The sequence below is a fragment of the Girardinichthys multiradiatus genome, chromosome 7, assembly GCF_021462225.1.
Source record: "Girardinichthys multiradiatus isolate DD_20200921_A chromosome 7, DD_fGirMul_XY1, whole genome shotgun sequence".
Lineage (NCBI taxonomy): Eukaryota > Metazoa > Chordata > Actinopteri > Cyprinodontiformes > Goodeidae > Girardinichthys > Girardinichthys multiradiatus.
In genome coordinates this window covers 49,673,739-49,694,143 of record NC_061800.1, presented here as the reverse complement: position 1 = coordinate 49,694,143, position 20,405 = coordinate 49,673,739, and the positions used below count along the sequence as shown (strand labels likewise).

Here is a 20,405-nt window from a genome sequence, read left to right as displayed (position 1 = left end):
ATAAAAAAATGCAAATCACTTTGGAGTGGGAACAGATCCAGTGTACAAGTTGGACGCTCTTTTCGGGCCGCTGGTAGTAAAAGATGCTTCTGGGTTTAGGTATTTTTCTGTCCATTGACTCGTTAACTTTTTTCTAAACATCTTGTCTGATCTCTGCCCACCACACTGAGCAGTCTCACCTGAACCTGGCTTACAGTGTAAACCAACACGGACCAGATCAGGCTCAGTATCAGATGTATGTTTTCAGCAGCAGTCAGTCTAATGCACCAGGACTGAGGTATGCACTTACTCACGGTATTACTCATACGCTCAACAAGCTGTACCTTGTCCAAATCACTTTTTCTCACAGCAGAGTTTTAACAGTGGAACAACAGAGCATGAAATCACTAAGCGAACACAGAGACAAACAGCAATTACCAGGCTGAGAGCATGCCATCTTCTGGCTTCCTTTACACCCCCCTCCTCCATAAAGTATGATCCTTACCAGGACAAATGGCAAGGCACTTTAGTTAGAGCGGTTTCCCATTTTCAGTAACTTGCCATAGGCTGCCCCCCGATAAGATGGAAGTTTCTTTAAGTGGCAGCTGCAGATTTGGAGACACAGCTTTGAGGTCTCCAGGAGCCTCTCTTTCAACCTTTAGACCCGGAGCCTCAGGAAAACACACCAACTTCAAGTAACATATTGTTAGAGACAGGGGGAACCAACAAGGTTTCATTGATGGCGTTTGGCAGACAGGAAAATTATTTGCACCCATCTGACAGCCAATAGCACTGCATTTCTCCTTGTTTTGGAGGGTTCTGTGTCAACAGAACCGTCCAGTTGCAGAACCCTCCAGCTATGTGCTGTTTTGTAACAAATAAATGCTGTGGGTGAATCAAGCTGGAAGGAACGGCGAGGCAACAAACAAAAACTTAAAAGGTCACATTCTCCTTTTTATACAAAAAGTTAACATAAACTCATTTGTTTGATTTTACAACTAATGTTCTGATTTCCTCCAACTACAGGAGTCATTTTTACTCATTGCTCCATCAGCATTAAACCTTAAATCAGAAACTGTAAAACAAATGAATCTGCTTATTTCAAGATGGAGGAGCTGAACATCTTCTAAGGTCTTCCCTCAGAGGTGATCTTACCACTAAAACAGGAACACAGTAATATCTAAAGGGAACTTATCGGTCCATTCAGTAATTTTGAATATTATTGAAAAATTCATTTATTCCAGCAACTTGATCACTGAGTGAAACATTATACAGATTAATTAAACCCAGACTGATGTTTTAAGCCTTTATTTCTGTTAATTATGATGATTTTCTGCTTCCAGCCAATGAAAACACAGCATTTGAGAACTGAATATTACACCAGACCCATAAAAAACATTTTGATACAGAAATGAGGGCTTAATGAAAGGTATGTTTAATATCTGCTTAAAGCTTATTATTTTCAAAAGGTTCTTTAATCTGACAAACGGGCCTCATCACAACCCAGATTCTAATTTATTGAATATGACTGTAGGCATATATAAATTGATTCTCATCCCTCACGGAGAAATAAAATACTTAAAAACAACCTCAGCTTCTTTTGTTAATGAATGTTTGCTCAAAGTTATCAAAATGCAACAAATCAGAAGTGAGGTTTGAGGTTTATGGCAAAGGAAACCACAGAAGATCATGATGCAGAAGCACCAAGTAGGACAATTCAATCCTGATACAACAGCAGGTCCGATTATGGTTTTAACAAGAACCAAAAGCTTATTTCCAGGCATCTGTTGGTTAATATCATTATGAAGCTCATTCAAGTAAACTCAATGTTTAACATTCTGTTATTTATGCATCAAAATTAAAAGCACAGATACCCTCTTTCATTTCCCTGTTTATTATTTCTGTTGTTCACTCAGAAGAAAATTGCAGCTGAAACCGAATCATTATTTATTCCCCACAGTCTGACATTAAATCAGACTAAATGTTTCCTGTTTTAGATCAATTTTTAATAATTGGTGTTTTTTTTTTTGAAAAAGCATTTTTATTGCTGTCATCAGTCGGAAGTTTACTGACGGTAAGATCACTATATCTTTAAACAACTTAAACAGCAAAGTCCAGATGATGACATCATGGGTCTGTGAGCTTCTGATAGGTTGCTTCCCATCATCTGAGTTAAATAGAAGAACACCTGTGGATGTATTTTAAGGACATATCTCAAACTCTCTGCTTCCTTGTGTGACATCATGGAAGAAGCAAAAGAAATCAGCCAAGATGTCAGAAGAACTATGGACCTCCATCAATAAAATCGAAAATCCAATATAATAATATTCTGTATTTACTTTAAAAGACACACTATGAAACCCTGAAATCAGTACGTAATTAATCGTATTATCACCTACATTTATTTATCAAACTCATTAATATTGAGTTTTGCTAATAAAGGTTGAATCACTGATTTGCCCAATATTCAGGCTTTTCATTGTCTTTTAAGACAATAAACATAACCTGGTGTCTTTTGTCATCTTATAATTTTAATTACATGATGTCCATATATGAACAGATTTCTGTTTTCTTCTGGGATTTAGTTGGAATTTAGTCCAATAATGAGAACCATAGCGTGCCATGACTTTCATACACTTTGTTCAATATGTAGAAAACCAGTCCCAGTGCCAGCTTACCCAGCAGTCCCTCAGCAGATCACCCCAGCACTAATCTGAGAAGGCAGCGCCAACCTCCGTGTACACTGACCGTCTGTTTCTTCTCTCGTCTCCTTGCCGCCCCAAACAGAGGGGTCTTTATGGTTGTTTGCAGTGCAAGATGGCAGAAAGTTGGCACTCAGACAAGACCAGCAGTCTGCAGGCGCTTACTGGAAATGGAGCGAGGGTTTGGGCAATCCCTGCCAGTTCTCTGGCCCATCTTTCACCTGCACTGTTCCCTCTCATTTCACATCCAGGCCTGATTTTAAGCAAAGCGCTTGGATTAAAGGAACATTTAGACCACTTGTTCTCTCAAAATAACAGCAGAGTTAAAGTTGGTGTAAAGAGCATGTATGAAAATGTAACTTCTCTTCACAGCAGACTCTAAGCTTCTAAGTGTTTGCTCTGAGTAATTTATAACTATATACTATATACTACATTTTGCTGTGGAATTTCAGTCTTACTGAAAAACAGGAAAGTGAGGAAAGCTGAGCTAAACAAAAGGAAGACGTGGGCCATATTTCCTGAGGGATCTGTTCGGTTCTCTGCATTCCTCAACAGAATCCAAGGCTACAAAAGGAAAAGGGAAAACAATTGAATAAATCTGGAATATTCTTCCCTTTATATGAACATTAATGTTGCATGTAGTGAAAAGTTCATGTCAGACTGATGTGCATTGATTAGTCTGACAGCACTTAAAAAACGTTCCCTGAGTCTCCTGCCAGAGAATAGGAAGAAGTGCAGGGTGATCACACTCTTTTATGATGCTCCATGTTTTCCTTAGACAGCGGCTCCTTCAAATGTCGTGGATTTCATTTAAAGACTGATACATAAAACAGGTTTAAAGTTGACCCAGCACTGTTCTGGCTGTAATCCACCAGGGAAGGTCATCATGGCTCAAAATTATTTTGTATATCATGCCCTCAGGTTACTGTTCCCTCCCGGTCAGACAGGGAGTCTATGTCCCAAGTGGAGCACTTCAAGTTAGCTGGTGTCTTGTTCAAGTTGAATCAAGCAGCAAATGCATGGAGGCACCAGGACATGAAGTATGAGTGTTCTTCTTGTCATGTCGAGGAGACCTTAGAGTGCTTCTACTTTGAGGAGACCCTGGGCAGATCCAGAACTTAATGGAGAAACTATATGTCCCCCCTAGACTAGGAACACCTTGTGTTCCCAGGAAGAATTAGAGGGGAGGGATGTTTAGTTTTACTTCCTGGACATCTGTGACCGGATGGATGGATGGATGGATGGATGATGGATGGATGGATGGATAAAAGACTGTAATTCCTATTGCTTATTCTTTGCATATTGGATATATTTCCAATATTTTAAGTCTCAAAAGATGACAGAAAAGGTCCCAAAAAGTGACGGTGCTCCAAACTGACTGGTCTGCATTGTGGGATGCGCCTCTCTGATGGTGCTGCTGGTGTTTGCACCACATACTGCATACATGACAGGCTGCTAATCAGTGCTAAAGCTGACTAAGTTTACATGAGTGCTACAGCCTTGTCAAAGTGCTCTCCACTAGCGGACATTTTTATCTTGAGCTCAGCCTCCTGGGGCTTTCAGGAATTACAACACTCGCTCAGTTTTGTTCCTGCAAGCATATCTACCAATTACCTGCCAGAGATGACAAATTTACTGCACAGGCTGATTTGAGCTGCAGGCTGACAGAGAACCTCAAATGATCTTCCAGACAGAGGTGACTGTATGGTGGCTGCTTGAGGTGTTTTAAGGAAGAGGTTGTGTCTAATCATGCAGTCTGAGACCTGGTAGTTTTGGCCACCCAAACAGATGGAGTGTACTTTATGCGTTTCTTGTTGCCTCTCCATTGAAAACTGTCCTGGCTTGTCTGTAGCTTCAGGCATTAATAGGAGAAGGTGTACAAAAAGGGATTATTATGTTTTAGCTGTGGAAGTGGAGAGGGTAAGGGTGGAAGCAAAATGAGACTTTAGACACTTTTATAAAATAAAATGTTATGGTTCATCTTTAAACATACCAATAATGTCATCAAATGATCACTCTCTCATTTATCAAGTGGTGATATTTGATTTCAGGTCATTTCTACCTCCTCTTCACAGCCACCCAGGACTGACAGGAAGTCCAGTCATCTCAGATATTTCTCTGATTCGACTTTCGCCGCACGCCACAGCTGGGACTGGTGAGTCACCGTTCAGCCCACCGCATCCTTACGTCAGCCCTCACATGGACCAGTACCTTCGCTCGGTCCACAGCAGTCCCTCCCTGTCCATGATCTCAGCTGCACGAGGACTGAGCCCAGCTGAAGGTAGGATTTATGAATCAGTACCGCACAGTGTTAAACAAACAACGAATAGTCATAAGGAGGGCAGACCTGAAAGAGCAAAGGAATGCTGCCTCCCCTTGTTTAGTTCTGGTCTTTGGAACAGGGAGTAAACAGCTCTCTGATGACCTGACGGGTCCAGCTCCAGCCTAATCAGCCTAGAGATATGTGCACACCATTTAAAAAAAAAACTGTTATCGAGACCAGACTTTGGAATTTTTGCTGCATCTTAAAGTTAAACGGGAACAAAGGTTGTTTGTGAGCTAGCCACAAATTTTAACTGAACCTAATTTAGAAACCATAAAAAATTTTAAAATAACCTTTATACCCCTACCTAACAATAGGATTGTGAAGGACTGTATTGATGTCGGTGAATATTTGCCACTTGGGGGCTCTATAATTTAGAGAAGAATAGTTCGTACAAAAAGCTGACTAGATTTTCACTAAACTGCTCATAGCTTCTGAGCATAGCCCTTAGATGATATATTCAGAATGAAAGTGGGTGGGGCTTATTAATGAAATTTCCCATAATTTGGGAAATAGGTTATCATCACACAATTGTTCTAATGAGCTCAGATTGTTAGGATAAATTCCTTGAATGGTCCTGAACACTTTTTGAGAATGTTTTGGACGCAAATGGTTCCAGAAGATGGAGAACAAGATGATTTTAGACTGTCCAAGTCAATCTCAAAACATGTTGGTTACTGGCTAAAAAAAACAATTAAAACAGAAATTCCTTTAAAACTGCTGAAGCTGCAGTGTAAGCGTAAACAAAGCAGGCCTCAGGACTTGATAATGTCTCCCCATCATGCCTGAGAGCCTGCGCTGACCAACTGGCCCCCATGATCACCGAGATCTTCAAGTCACTGGAGCTGTGTGAGGTTCCCTACTGCTTCCAACGCTCCACCATCATTCCAGTACCCAAGAAACCCACCATCCTAGGATTAAATGACTACAGGCCAGTCACCCTGATGTCTGTGGTCATGAAATCCTTTGAGCGGCTGGTGTTGAAGCACCTGAAAGACATCACAGGCCCCCTGCTGGACCCCCTGCAGTTTGCCTTCCAAGCAAACAGGTCAGCAGATGATGCTGTTAACTTAGGTCTACACTTCATCCTGCAACACCTCGACCACCCAGGGACGTACGCCAGGATCCTGTTGGTGGACTTCAGCTGGGCCTTCAGCACCATCAACCCAGACATCCTCCACCAGAAGCTCACACAGTTCAAAGTGCCTGTGTAAACCTATCAGTGGATCAACAGCTTCCTGAAGGACCAGCAGCAGCAGGTGAGGCTGGGGAGCATCTTCTCCCGCACAAGAACCATCAGCACCGGCACCCCCCAGGGGTGTGTTCTCTCCCCACTCCTCTTCTTCCTCTACACTAATAAATGGACCTCAGTGGACCCGTCTGTGAAACTCCTGAAGTTTGCAGGTGACACCAATGTTATTGGACTGATCCAGTCAGTGATGAGTCTGCATACAGACAGGAGGTGGATCGGCTGGTACCTTGGTGTGGTCAGAACCACTTGCAGTTTAACCCACTAAACTGGAGATGATGGTGGAGAACACCGCCCACGCATACACCCCTCAACATCCTCAACAACACTGTGTCTGCTGTGGACCACTTCCGGTTCCTAGGAACCATCATTTGTCCAAACCTGAGATGGTACTCACACACACACAGTGTTTAGAAGAAGGTCCAGCAGAGACTGTACTTCCTGAGGCAACTCAAGAAGTTCAACCTTCCACAGGAGCTGCTGGTCATCTTCTCCACTGCCATCATTCAGTCTGTCCTGTCTTCATCCATCTCAGTGTGGTTTGGTTCATCCACCAAACAGGACAGGTCCAGACTGCAACCAACAATCAGGTCTGCAGAGAGAATCATCAGGGCTGACCTTCCCTCCGTCCAGGACTTATACAGGTCAAGGATCAGGAAAAGGACAGCTAACGTCTCTGCAGACCCCACACACCCTGCAAAAGAACCATTTAGGCTTTTACCTTCAGGTGGCGCTACAGAGCAGTGTCTGCTAAAACCAGCCTCCACAGAGACAATTTCTCCCCCCAGGATGTTTCTCTGATGAACTCTTGACAATTAGAGCTCCAGAACAACACCATGCATACTTGGACTGATCTCACATTATATTCTATTGTAAAGTCAGTTGTGTATGTTTGCACATTTAAATAGGTATTCTTTATTATTGAGAGCAAAGTGTACCGGAGTCAAATTCCTTGTTTGTCTGTAAAACATGGCAATAAAGCTGATTCTGATTTTGAACTTAGGATCTGGGTTTGATTTAGTCAACCATCTGAAACATCAAGATTGACTAGCTTTATTACAGGTCTGTTCTTATAGCAAGAAAATTCTGAGTACAGCAACACTTGTCTTGTACTGTATTCTGTTCAGTTTATTTATACTGTATAGCACCGGTTCACAACAAATGTCATCTCAAGGTACTTCACTGAAACAAACAGGTTCAAATCTATACAAATATATATAAAGCCAATTCAGTTGCATGCATTCCAGTTATCAAACAATACGGTTGATATAATCACAGTATCTATCTAAGGAAACCTATTGTTAATTTAGCAGCAATTCCTCAAACTGAGCATGGGTAACACCGGGAGGGAAAACTCCCTTTTAACAGGTAGAAACCTTCAGCTGAACCAGAACCAGAATCAGTGTGAGCAGCCACCTGAGGAGCTAAACAGCTATGATCAAATCCACCAGTAAAATTTATGGTATGGAAGACAGCAGCCAGAGTTAGTCGCAGCAATAGCTCCTTCACTTGCTTTGTCTAGCAGAGGGACAGGGTAAACACAGAGAGACATGGTTAGACACTGAGAGACAAAATTAAACACAGAGAGACATGGTTAGACACAAAGAGACAAAATTAAACACAGAGAGACATGGTTAGACACAGAGACATGGTTAGACACAGAGACACATGGTTAGACACTGAGACAGGGTTAGATACAGAGAGACATGGTTAGACACAGAGACAGGGTTAGATACAGAGAGACATGGTTAGACACAGAGAGACATGGTTAGACACTGAGAGACGTGGTTAGACACAGAGAGACGTGGTTAGACACAGAGAGACATGGTTAGACACAGAGACAGGGTTAGATACAGAGAGACATGGTTAGACACAGAGACAGGGTTAGATACAGAGAGACATGGTTAGACACAGAGAGACATGGTTAGACACTGAGACAGGGTTAGATACAGAGAGACAGGGTTAGATACAGAGAGACATGGTTAGACACAGAGACAGGGTTAGATACAGAGAGACATGGTTAGACACAGAGACAGGGTTAGACACAGAGAGACATGGTTAGACACAGAGACAGGGTTAGATACAGAGAGACATGGTTAGACACAGAGAGACATTGTTAGACACAGAGAGACATGGTTAGACACTGAGAGACGTGGTTAGACACAGAGAGACATGGTTAGACACAGAGACAGGGTTAGATACAGAGAGACATGGTTAGACACAGAGAGACATGGTTAGACACTGAGACAGGGTTAGATACAGAGAGACAGGGTTAGATACAGAGAGACATGGTTAGACACAGAGACAGGGTTAGATACAGAGAGACATGGTTAGACACAGAGACAGGGTTAGATACAGAGAGACATGGTTAGACACAGAGACAGGGTTAGATACAGAGAGACATGGTTAGACACAGAGAGACATGGTTAGACACTGAGACAGGGTTAGATACAGAGAGACAGGGTTAGATACAGAGAGACATGGTTAGACACAGAGACAGGGTTAGATACAGAGAGACATGGTTAGACACAGAGACAGGGTTAGATACAGAGAGACATGGTTAGACACAGAGACAGGGTTAGACACAGAGAGACATGGTTAGACACAGAGACAGGGTTAGATACAGAGAGACATGGTTAGACACAGAGAGACATTGTTAGACACAGAGAGACATGGTTAGACACTGAGAGACGTGGTTAGACACAGAGAGACATGGTTAGACACAGAGACAGGGTTAGATACAGAGAGACATGGTTAGACACAGAGAGACATGGTTAGACACAGAGACAGGGTTAGATACAGAGAGACAGGGTTAGATACAGAGAGACAGGGTTAGATACAGAGAGACATGGTTAGACACAGAGACAGGGTTAGATACAGAGAGACATGGTTAGACACTGAGAGACATGGTTAGACACAGAGACAGGGTTAGATACAGAGAGACATGGTTAGACACAGAGAGACACGGTTAGACACTGAGACAGGGTTAGATACAGAGAGACAGGGTTAGATACAGAGAGACATGGTTAGACACAGAGACAGGGTTAGATACAGAGAGACAGGGTTAGACACAGAGAGACATGGTTAGACACTGAGAGACATGGTTAGACACAGAGACAGGGTTAGACACAGAGAGACAAAATTAAACACAGAGACATGGTTAGACACTGAGACAGGGTTAGATACAGAGAGACATGGTTAGACACAGAGAGACAAAATTAAACACAGAGAGACATGGTTAGACACAGAGACAGGGTTAGATACAGAGAGACATGATTAGACACTGAGAGACATGTTTAGACACAGAGACAGGGTTAGATACAGAGAGACATGGTTAGACACAGAGAGACATGGTTAGACACTGAGACAGGGTTAGATACAGAGAGACAGGGTTAGATACAGAGAGACATGGTTAGACACAGAGACAGGGTTAGACACAGAGAGACAAAATTAAACACAGAGAGACATGGTTAGACACAGAGAGACATGGTTAGACACTGAGAGACATGGTTAGACACAGAGACAGGGTTAGATACAGAGAGACATGGTTAGACACTGAGACAGGGTTAGATACAGAGAGACAGGGTTAGATACAGAGAGACATGGTTAGACACAGAGACAGGGTTAGACACAGAGAGACAAAATTAAACACAGAGAGACATGGTTAGACACAGAGACAGGGTTAGATACAGAGAGACATGGTTAGACACAGAGACAGGGTTAGACACAGAGAGACAAAATTAAACACAGAGAGACATGGTTAGATACAGAGAGACATGGTTAGACACAGAGACAGGGTTAGATACAGAGAGACATGGTTAGACACAGAGACAGGGTTAGATACAGAGAGACAAAATTAAACACAGAGAGACATGGTTAGACACAGAGAGACATGGTTAGACACTGAGAGACATGGTTAGACACAGAGACAGGGTTAGATACAGAGAGACATGGTTAGACACTGAGACAGGGTTAGATACAGAGAGACAGGGTTAGATACAGAGAGACAGGGTTAGATACAGAGAGACATGGTTAGACACAGAGACAGGGTTAGACACAGAGAGACAAAATTAAACACAGAGAGACATGGTTAGACACAGAGACAGGGTTAGATACAGAGAGACATGGTTAGACACAGAGACAGGGTTAGACACAGAGAGACAAAATTAAACACAGAGAGACATGGTTAGACACAGAGACATGGTTAGATACAGAGAGACATGGTTAGACACTGAGAGACATGGTTAGACACAGAGACAGGGTTAGATACAGAGAGACATGGTTAGACACTGAGACAGGGTTAGATACAGAGAGACAGGGTTAGATACAGAGAGACATGGTTAGACACAGAGAGACATGGTTAGACACAGAGACAGGGTTAGATACAGAGAGACATGGTTAGACACAGAGAGACATGGTTAGACACTGAGACAGGGTTAGATACAGAGAGACAGGGTTAGACACAGAGAGACATGGTTAAACACAGAGAGACATGGTTAGACACAGAGACAGGGTTAGATACAGAGACATGGTTAGACACAGAGAGACATGGTTAGACACAGAGAGACATGGTTAGACACTGAGACAGGGTTAGATACAGAGAGACAGGGTTAGACACAGAGACAGGGTTAGACACAGAGAGACAAAATTAAACACAGAGAGACATGGTTAGACACAGAGACAGGGTTAGATACAGAGAGACATGGTTAGACACAGAGAGACATGGTTAGACACAGAGACAGGGTTAGATACAGAGAGACAGGGTTAGATACAGAGAGACATGGTTAGACACAGAGACACATGGTTAGACACTGAGACATGGTTAGACACAGAGACAGGGTTAGACACAGAGAGACAAAATTAAACACAGAGAGACATGGTTAGACACTGAGACAGGGTTAGATACAGAGAGACATGGTTAGACACTGAGACACATGGTTAGACATAGAGAGACATGGTTAACACAGAAAGACGGTTAGACACAGAGAGACATGGTTAGACGGTTAGACAGAGACATGGTTAGACACAGAGAGACATGGTTAAACATAGAAAGACAGGGTTAGACAGAGAGACAGGGTTAGACAGACAGAGAGAGACAGGGTTAGACACAGAGACAGGGTTAGACACAGAGAGACAGGGTCAAGCTTATTATCAATAGAGCGAGAACCCGAAGTCCTATAAATGATCTGTATATAAATATCTGAAAATAAAATGTTGACCTCTTATCTTCACCTTATTCAGTCAAATTGAAATGGTTGTGATTATGAATCTGAAAATATTATTCAATATTTAATATTAATATTTTATCAAATAATATTTCAATCTGTTAAGGGTTGTCCTGTGAATACCAGCCCAGTAAGGTGATGGTATTAGGACAAAATGGAAAGGTGTGAGACGAGCTCTGACATTATTGAACAGCATAAACTCTGCACATATATGGAATAAATTCACACAATTTCTTAAAATACAAGAATTTATTAACAAAAATAAGTCAACTCAAAGTCAAACATATTTCAATCAACAAACTCTTTACTTTGCTAAAACAATCCAACTAAACTACCAAGCAGAATTAAAGAATAATGAAGACTAATGGACTATGTACAATATAAACAAGTTGATTAAAAATGATTGATAATTATGATCAAAAGAGTGATGCAACATTACCATGCAATGTTTATGTTTGAGAACCAAGGATTATCTTGAAGAATCTGGAAATGAAGTTAAGTTAGTCTTGGAACCAACTTAGAAAATAATCAGCAAACGTTTAGACAACCATTCACAATGTAAGATCAGATTAAATATTATTTTAATAAAATAATGTTTTAAATAATGATCTGCTGAATAAAACCAACCTCCTGGATGACTAATTCTCAACAGTGTTTAATTAGCTGCCTTTATTTATTAAAATAATATTTGAAGAAATATTATTAAGGGAATATTTTGGAAACGAGCATCTTTCTGGAGAAATGGGGCTTAATGGTGTCTTAACTTAAAAAACTTACAAAAACACAAACCGGCGTGTGTGCTACAGATAGCCTGCTAGCACTAAGGTAGTCGAGTTTCACAAAAACAAAACTAAACTTCATAAATGAAAACGTTCAGATTATTTCATCCTAACTGTTAATCTGTCCAAACCTAACCTCTGACCATGGTGAGGAAATGTTGTCCAAGGGGCGATGAAGTTTGAAGAAGGTATCCACAGTGAACAAAGGGTTAGCTTCCCGCTAACCTCCTCAGCTTCTCACGATCAGAAGGTGCGTTCGTTCTGTGAACAAAAAGGTTAGCTCCGGAGCTGCAGCTGGGCGGCTCGTCCTGTCCGCTGCGGTCTCTGCTGTCTTCCTTCCAGGCTGGGAGACCGCGTCTTTGCAGGGACTTCTCTCGAACACCGTTTGCGTCTGCGGGGGCTCGGAGACACAGTCAAGCAATGCTTGTACCTTAATTACCCCCGTTCATGAATGAAAATACCGGATACACAGACAGTATTTTATCTGTACTTATCTTTGCATATGATCAATGATCGTATGGCTTCCTTGGATCCAGTTGAAGAGTTTATGTCTTTTTGCCAGCAAAAGACATCAGCGCGCTGGGCCTCCCTGACCGGTCTTTCTTGAAGGCCGTGTGGAAAGAGGGCGGATGTAGCAACAGCTGTGCTTTTATTTGGGTAGCGGCGTCACAGGAAGTCCGCAGTTATCCCGTTTCCTGGCTGTGCCGGAAGAAGGTTAATGCCCTTTATTTTGAAAGTTCCAGAAAAGTCCGTACCGGAGTTTAATGTTGAAATCCATGGCTGTGGGTCCCAACACAATGCTTCCACTGTCTTCTGCTCCCCAAAGTTTTAGAAGATTGTTTATTTAGATAAACAATTGTCCCTATATCTCTATGGAAGCCATTACATATCTAGAAGAAATTATTGTTTTCTATGGTTAGTCTGCATAAAGTTACACTCAGAACCATGGGAAAGTACAAGGAACTTGCTGGGTTTGATGTGACTGTCATTAAAAACCTCAGACACCATAAAGTGAGGATCTGAGAAGGAAACAATGAGCTTCTGGAACCCTGTTAAAAATTCCTGGACTATGTTTAATGGTCAGTTCTGACCCAAGACGCTCTCTCATTTCTACCAAGCAGAGCAGTCAGATACCAGCCAGAATGATCTCTGAAGGAAATTGTATAATTACATAGATTTGACTTCGTTAGATTTCTTTCCCATAAAACAGCTTCAACAGAAATAAAGACTCATTATGGCTTCAGCAAAGATGTGCAAATCAATAAATACATTTTTAGAATGCACAAGTAAAGCTGCCTATGATACAGTGGCAGCAAAGTAAACAGCAAACACAGGGAGCTCCACAGCCACTAAACTCCTCATGTGGATACATTGGTGGCAGGCATGTGTTGGAGGCAGCTCCAGTCATCATGAAATACATACATTTCCTAACATGTATTATGAAATGTAGAATGAAGAAATGAAGAAAAAAAGGCCTGAAATGATGAGCATCTCCAATCAAGGAAAATAGTGGAGGCAGATCATTTTATTGTTATCATTTAGAACTCATAAAATGTGTTAATTTAGGTATTAACATTATTATGTCGGTAATACTGTTGCTAATGAGTAGTTTGAAGGTTTCTATTGTAACATAGGTGCCTGTATGTGTGCACCTGCACTCTGTGAATGACTTCATCCTGTCTTATAATGTATGCTCTATCCAAGAGAAGTGCTGGAAAGGGACCTTCTTCCATGTGCATCTCCTCTCTTTCTGCTCTGCTCTGTTTCTCTGGAGAGGTTTCCTACAACCCAGCAGGCCTTAACCATTACAGACATCTTTTATCCAGAGCCTCACAGTCCAGGGCAAATCTCCAAAGCAAAGTAGTCATCTGATGAATCCTTCCAATGTCTCTGTTCTTGCTTTATTTCTGTCAGAAAATGTCAGTAAATGTATAGCTTATTAACAAGAGAACATTGTTAAAAATGTGTGATTTTAGAGGGTCACTGTGACTTCTGTGCAGGAGGGTGAGCAGTTGGTGCAGGTTTTCCTTTTTTCAGGACGAAACATACATCTTTTTCTTCTACTCTAATTTCTGATGCAGTGACCCACGAGCATTTGAAGGAGCGAGCCCTGTTCAGTTTCCCCCCTCCACCACCAGGGGCCAATCCCTCTGAGTACTACCACCTGATGGCCAGTGCCAGCCTGAGGAGCCCCTACGGTGACCTGCTGGTGCACAACGGTGCAGCTGCTGCAGCCGCAGCCGCTGCAGTTCATCTGCCAGATTACGTCACCCCAGTGGATGGTGAGGAGAACCACACCAAAGCTTTCTGTTTTAAATAAACAACTAAGATAATCTGAGACTTTTTCATTGCTTGAAGTCCAAACAATGATCAGCCATCTCTTTATCATACTTTGTTCTCAACATCAGGTATGTTCATATCATCGCATTCTGCTTCCCCTAGAGATATTTTCTTTAAAGGGTTCTCCACATCAGAGCTGCAGAGCTTGTCAGTCACAGGTGCCAAAATCCTGAATGGCTGAAGGCCCAGCGCTCATGAAAACTTCTCAGTCTCTCATTGTGATTGTGTCTCTGTTGTGTTTAGCCTAGGCTAGGAGTAATATCCTGCAAAACAACAACTAGTTGTGACTGAACAACACGCATGTATTCTTCAGTTCACTTATCTTAAACTCTTTTTAAATGTGTCCTGTTGCGGCGTTTCAGCCATACCATATGGAGCAGATGGTTGCCTACATGTGCCGGTGCAGGTCATCTCTACAAAAAGGATACAAAAAGGATATCTCAAGATATCTTAATCTCTGCCCCTCACCAACATCAGAATGTCAAGATCTACCTTCTATCAGTTATGTCTAGTTTTTTCGGGTTTCATATTTAAGCCACACTACTGCTGTATAGTAAAGTTCTGTACTTGTTCTTTAAAAATCAGTTATAAGGGTCTGGCAGCTATTGCAATCCGAGTCTGGAAAAGTATGGAATTCTGACAGGAAAACTGTGAAGGAACCCTGTAAAAAGGATAAGTATTTGCACACCAGTTAACAGAGACCAGCCTGTTCTTTCATGCGGGTTAGAACGTGAACTCTTTCACCAAACCTGGAGTTTGATTTTAGCAGCAAACAACATCCAAGAAGCTGCCAGAGTACAGAACAGTCAGTCTTTTTGCTGCTTCATAATCTGATACCCTGCTTCTCCCAGAGTCTTTGATTCCATCAAACCAGCCACCCAACAACAAACTGCTGCTAACTCGTAAACTCTGAAGACTCTAACGTAGCCTTCCTGACAGGCACAGAGTACTAAAATCTGATATTGGATTACTTGGCCATTAATCTTAGAAATAACCTCTATCACAAAGGTAAACATGGTGGTGCTGAAAGTGTCCATGCCTTTTTGTTCTTTCCAACCACCTCAGTAACCTCCCCTGGCCACACTTGTTTGGGTTGTTGTTTGCTCGTGTAGCCACAACCTCGGTCACCCCAGTTGGCCGCTTCACTGCAGCATCAACACTCGCTGCCTCCATCCCAGGTTCTCTCTGTGAGTGATGTGGTCAGGAATAGGCTGCTGTGCCAGTCTGGAAGCTCTTCCACTCACAGAGACCATATTGACCAAGGCAGCTAGCTAATGGTCGTTGCGGGCCGCCTCAGATTGAATCAAAGAGCTTATTTAGTGTGAGTGCGAGACATGAGCAGTGGTGAAGGTGGCAAATATGAGCTACATCCATTCCTTTCTGCTTGTTTTGGATGGATGCACATATAAATATCATAGTAAAAAATCAATTTATGCATTAATATTCAGCAGACCCACCACAAGGCCTGAAAGCCCCCAGTGAACGCATGGTATGACTTAAGTCTCTCTCCATCCTTTACCCTGGAGAAAAGGCCTTGAAGCTCTGAGGATGGCCATGAAAAGTTTGTGGAAAAGTTTCAGGCATTTGCATAATCTGTTACACGATGGGATATCTTTTTGCGTCACTAAACAACAGGCTGTTTCAGAGGCCACCTCAAACCAGACACGCCAGGGGGATTTGGAGTCAGAAAGGATGGCAGCTACTAGATACTCCAGCTTCCTCCCACAGCCCAAAAGCATGCATATTAGGTTCGTTAGCAGTTCTAAACTAACCGAAAGTGTGTACATTGGTGGTTGCTTTCCTGTGATGCCTGGTGGCCTGTCCAGGTTGTACGTCCTCTCTGGCCTCTTGACTCGTTTTAACCTTAGTTTTGAACGGCACTTTTATCATCACACATTCTTCGTTAGCACACTGTGGGTTTTTTCTACCAAGCTGGTTCCGGTGTTAAGGCTCGGTTAACCTCTGGCATCAGAAACTAGTTCCATCTAAGCACCCAGGGGTAGCTGGGGCTCCTGAATCCTGAGAGGGAGTCCTCTTCAGTTTGGCTAGTCTAAAACAGGAGCAATAAAACACAAAGGTTATTCTGGTACCGACAGATATTTTCTCGTTTTCCTGTTTCTTTACAGCAACAATAATTAGAACATAGCTGGATATGAAAGGATAACGTCCCACTGCAAAATTTAATCAATATTTGATTTATTCTGCCAAAGAAGACTTTACATCTCTGTCAGTGGTGTCCATGTGTTTGCCAAGTTGAAGGCACTTAGGCCAAATTTCTTTTTTCCACTTAAAAAAATCTAAATAATTTAATAGTGAATTATTTTTTTTTCACCTGCTCAGCAATAAATTCAAACATACAATATTTTCAAGAAACAAAGTAGAACAGAAATTGTTGTAGGTCTGAAAAATGGTCTCAGACGTTAACAACAAAAATATGTAGTTTCCGAACTTTTTGGGTGGAATGTTTTCTATTTTGTTGCTGGAGAAAGTGTTTTTGTCTCTTCCTAGCAACAAAAACAAGACTCAAAAAGTTACAAAATGTGTTGATCTGCAACAAATCAGATAAAATTTGTATCATCCTGCAGTCGGGGCCACACGAAATTATTCCAAGGGTGACGAATGGCCCCCGGGCCACATTTTGGACACCCTGGGTCTTTGTCGATGACATCACACAGGGCCATCCGTCTGTCCGTCCATTCATCCATCCATCCATCCAGTACTGGTTTTCCACAAGTTAATTATCAGGCCTTGAAGCTGTCTCGGTGAACTGGTGTGCAATTTGTTAATTATGTCATGGATGACATCCATTGCACCAGTAACAGTCCTATAATTTTATAAAATCCTGAAACATGTGATGAGAGACCTGAATTGGAAGCTAAATATTATTTAACTTCTTTTCTGGTTTTTCAAACTGAGATCATTCAAACTGCTCTCTGATGCAGGAAAGATACTGACTGCTCACACAGTGCAGTAAAAAAGTGTTTGCCCTCTTATGAGTTTCTTTTGTTTTTGCTTTTTTGTCACACTTAGGGTTAGTTCAGATTTTTTGAAGTCAAGTTATTATTTTTAAACGTTATGTTACCTGTAGTATAAAGATGTTACATCACATGAGCCTATTGGACAGCAAATAAATCCTCAGAGTGGTGAGAGCAAACAGCTAGTCGGACGTAGACCACATGTTTTAGCTGATTAAATCAACTTAAAATGAAAAGGTTCATATCAGTGAGGTACAACTCTATGTGAGTATATATTGACAGTCTGCAGCATTAAAGCATGTTGTTGTTATCTGTGTCTCTATGTGGAGTTAACATTGGTTGAGCCTGCCGGCGGCAACACTCCACCCTGGCTAACTGAGAACAGAGTAGCTTTAGGATTTTGGGTCAGACTGACCATCTATCGATCAATGGCTAACTGTTAGCTTCAACCACCCTGAGGATTTATTCACTTTCCAACAAGCTGATGGTGGTTTGGCATCTTTCTGCTAAAGGTAAGTAAATGGTAAATGGACTGAACTTATATAGCGCCTTTCCAGTCATGCAGACCACTCAAAGCGCTTTACACTAGAGCCACATTCACCCAATCGCACTCACTAACGCTCACACATTCATACACAGATACACAGATCGGTCGTTAGGCAACTTGAGGTTAAGTGCCTTGCCCAGGGGCACATCAACATATAACAGGAGGAAGCTGGAATCAAACCCACAACCTTCTAGATTGCAAGACGACTACTCTTCCTACTGAGCCACAGTCGCCTCTGGTTACTATTACCCATAATAACTTTACAGATGAGAAACAAAGTCATTGACATCAATCAGTGTGGAAAGGCTGACATCATTTTTCTTGGAATACTTAGTGAATCTTCCCAGGACAGACCAGTCAACCAATATTACTCCAGACACTCATCCACAACTGGTCATAGAAGAACATCTAAAGCCCTGCAGGCCTCACTGCCTCAGTTAAGGTCAGAGGTCATGAGTCAACAATAAGAAAAAGAGACTGGGCAAAAATGGCCTCCATGTGAGAGTTCCAATGCCAGAACCACTGCTGACCCAAAAGAACACAAAGGCCCATCGCACATTTACCAAAAACATCTAACTGATGAGACAAAAGCAGACCTTTACAGAAGGTTTGTGACCCGTTAAATCCAGTGTGCAACTAACAGCATCCCAGAAACAGAGCATCAAACCTACAGTAAAGCATGGTGGTGGTGGTGTGATGGTCTGGACTGGTTTGCTGTGTCAAGACCTGGAGGACTTGCTGTAATTCATGAACCCAACCCTGGTCTCTAGCAGAAAATCCCCAAGGGGAACGTCTAACCCTCAGTTTGTGACCTTAAGCTCAAGCACACCTGGGTTCTGATTTAGAACAATGATCTGAAGCAACAAGCAAGTCCACTTCTGAATAATCAAAAAACACAAAATTAATATTTTGGAGTGGCCTACTCAAAGTCTGGACTATGATTTAACTAAGATGGTGTAACCTGACCATAAATATTACCAGTTATCACAAACACTTGAAGGCAGAGGAACTTTAACTCTGTCTTTAGCTTCAATGGGTTAAATACTCTTTCACATTGGGTCAACTGTGTTTGGAGAGATTTATTCCTTCAATAAATAAAATCAAAAACAGAGGAAATCTCTAAAGGGTCTAAATGCTTTTTCACAGCCATGTTAGTACTTATTTGCACTTTTAAAAAAATCCCATTTGAAACTAAAATAATTACTTCCAACCTAAATGAACCCATTTAAATATGACCAGCATTATCACTGATGAATGAAAGCAAAGTCGCTTCATGCAAGTTCACATTGGGAGGCATTCAGAGAACTGCTTGTGTTTGAGCAGGTATGTTAGGGCTGGGTGGGCAGAGAAACATCAGAGCGGTTTGTGGAGAAACGTTGAAGCTGCTGCGACAAAAGCAGCAGCCAAAGTAAATATCTGCCATCCTGCGGAAAAAGAGATTTTTTGTGTAAATGCAGCAGAGGCAGTGAGGGAGAAAGATTTGTGTACTGATGTGGTGCTGAGGAGAGAGTAGGGGGCCTTGTGGGGTAACTGGTCCCCTCAGACTGCATACACAAACACTTAACTAAATGTTAGCTCTTGAGCACATCTGTGGAAGTGTGTGCATAAACATGCTGGCAACACAACAGCGGCTTTGGGCTCGGCCAAGGAGCAAACAGAGGATTCAGAACGGGTTTTGGCTAATAAATTCACAGCTGCTGTCAGTGATGGTGGTGGGGGTCGGTGATGGTGGTGGGGGTCGGAGCTGGTGCTGGTGGTGGGAGTCAGTGATGGTGGTGGGGGTCGGTGCTGGTGCTGGTGGTGGGAGTCAGTGATGGTGCTGGGGGTTGGTGCTGTTGCTGCTGATCTGCTGTCGTTGGTGGTGGCTGTGGTGGTAGTGGGAGTTGGTGCTGGGGGTTGGTGCCGATGGTGGTGGTTGGTGCTGGTGGATGAGGATGCATTGCTAATATTTGTGAGTGCTCTCAGAATCTTCCTGATTAGACGGACCTTTTGATGAGACTCCTGGATTCTCAGATGATGTGGAAATTTAATAAACTGAACTTCTTCTTTTTACTTCAGATGTTCTACCATGCTTGAAGGACTCATTTAACAAAATCTCTATCCATCCATCCATCCATGCATCCATCCATCCATCCATCCATGGATCTATCCATCCATCCATGCATCCATCCATCCATCCATCCATGGATCTATCCATCCATCCATGCATCCATCCATCCATCCATCCATCCATGGATCTATCCATCCATGCATCCATCCATCCATCCATCCATGGATCTATCCATC

General features: G+C 42.2%; 1 protein-coding gene across 2 annotated transcripts in view; it reads left to right on the top strand.

Annotated features, from left to right (window-relative positions):
- Nucleotides 1–20,405, top strand: part of gli2a (GLI family zinc finger 2a) — a 141,078-nt gene that overhangs the window by 73,288 nt on the left and 47,385 nt on the right. Inside the window, exons 4-5 of one of the 2 annotated variants that reach the window (XM_047370959.1) lie at nt 4,757–4,962; nt 14,339–14,539. In XM_047370959.1, coding sequence (XP_047226915.1) covers nt 4,757–4,962; nt 14,339–14,539 — 407 coding nt within the window. Of the gene's footprint in view, nt 1–4,737; nt 4,963–14,338; nt 14,540–20,405 lie in introns of those variants that run through there. The other variant, XM_047370958.1, reaches the window with a different exon arrangement.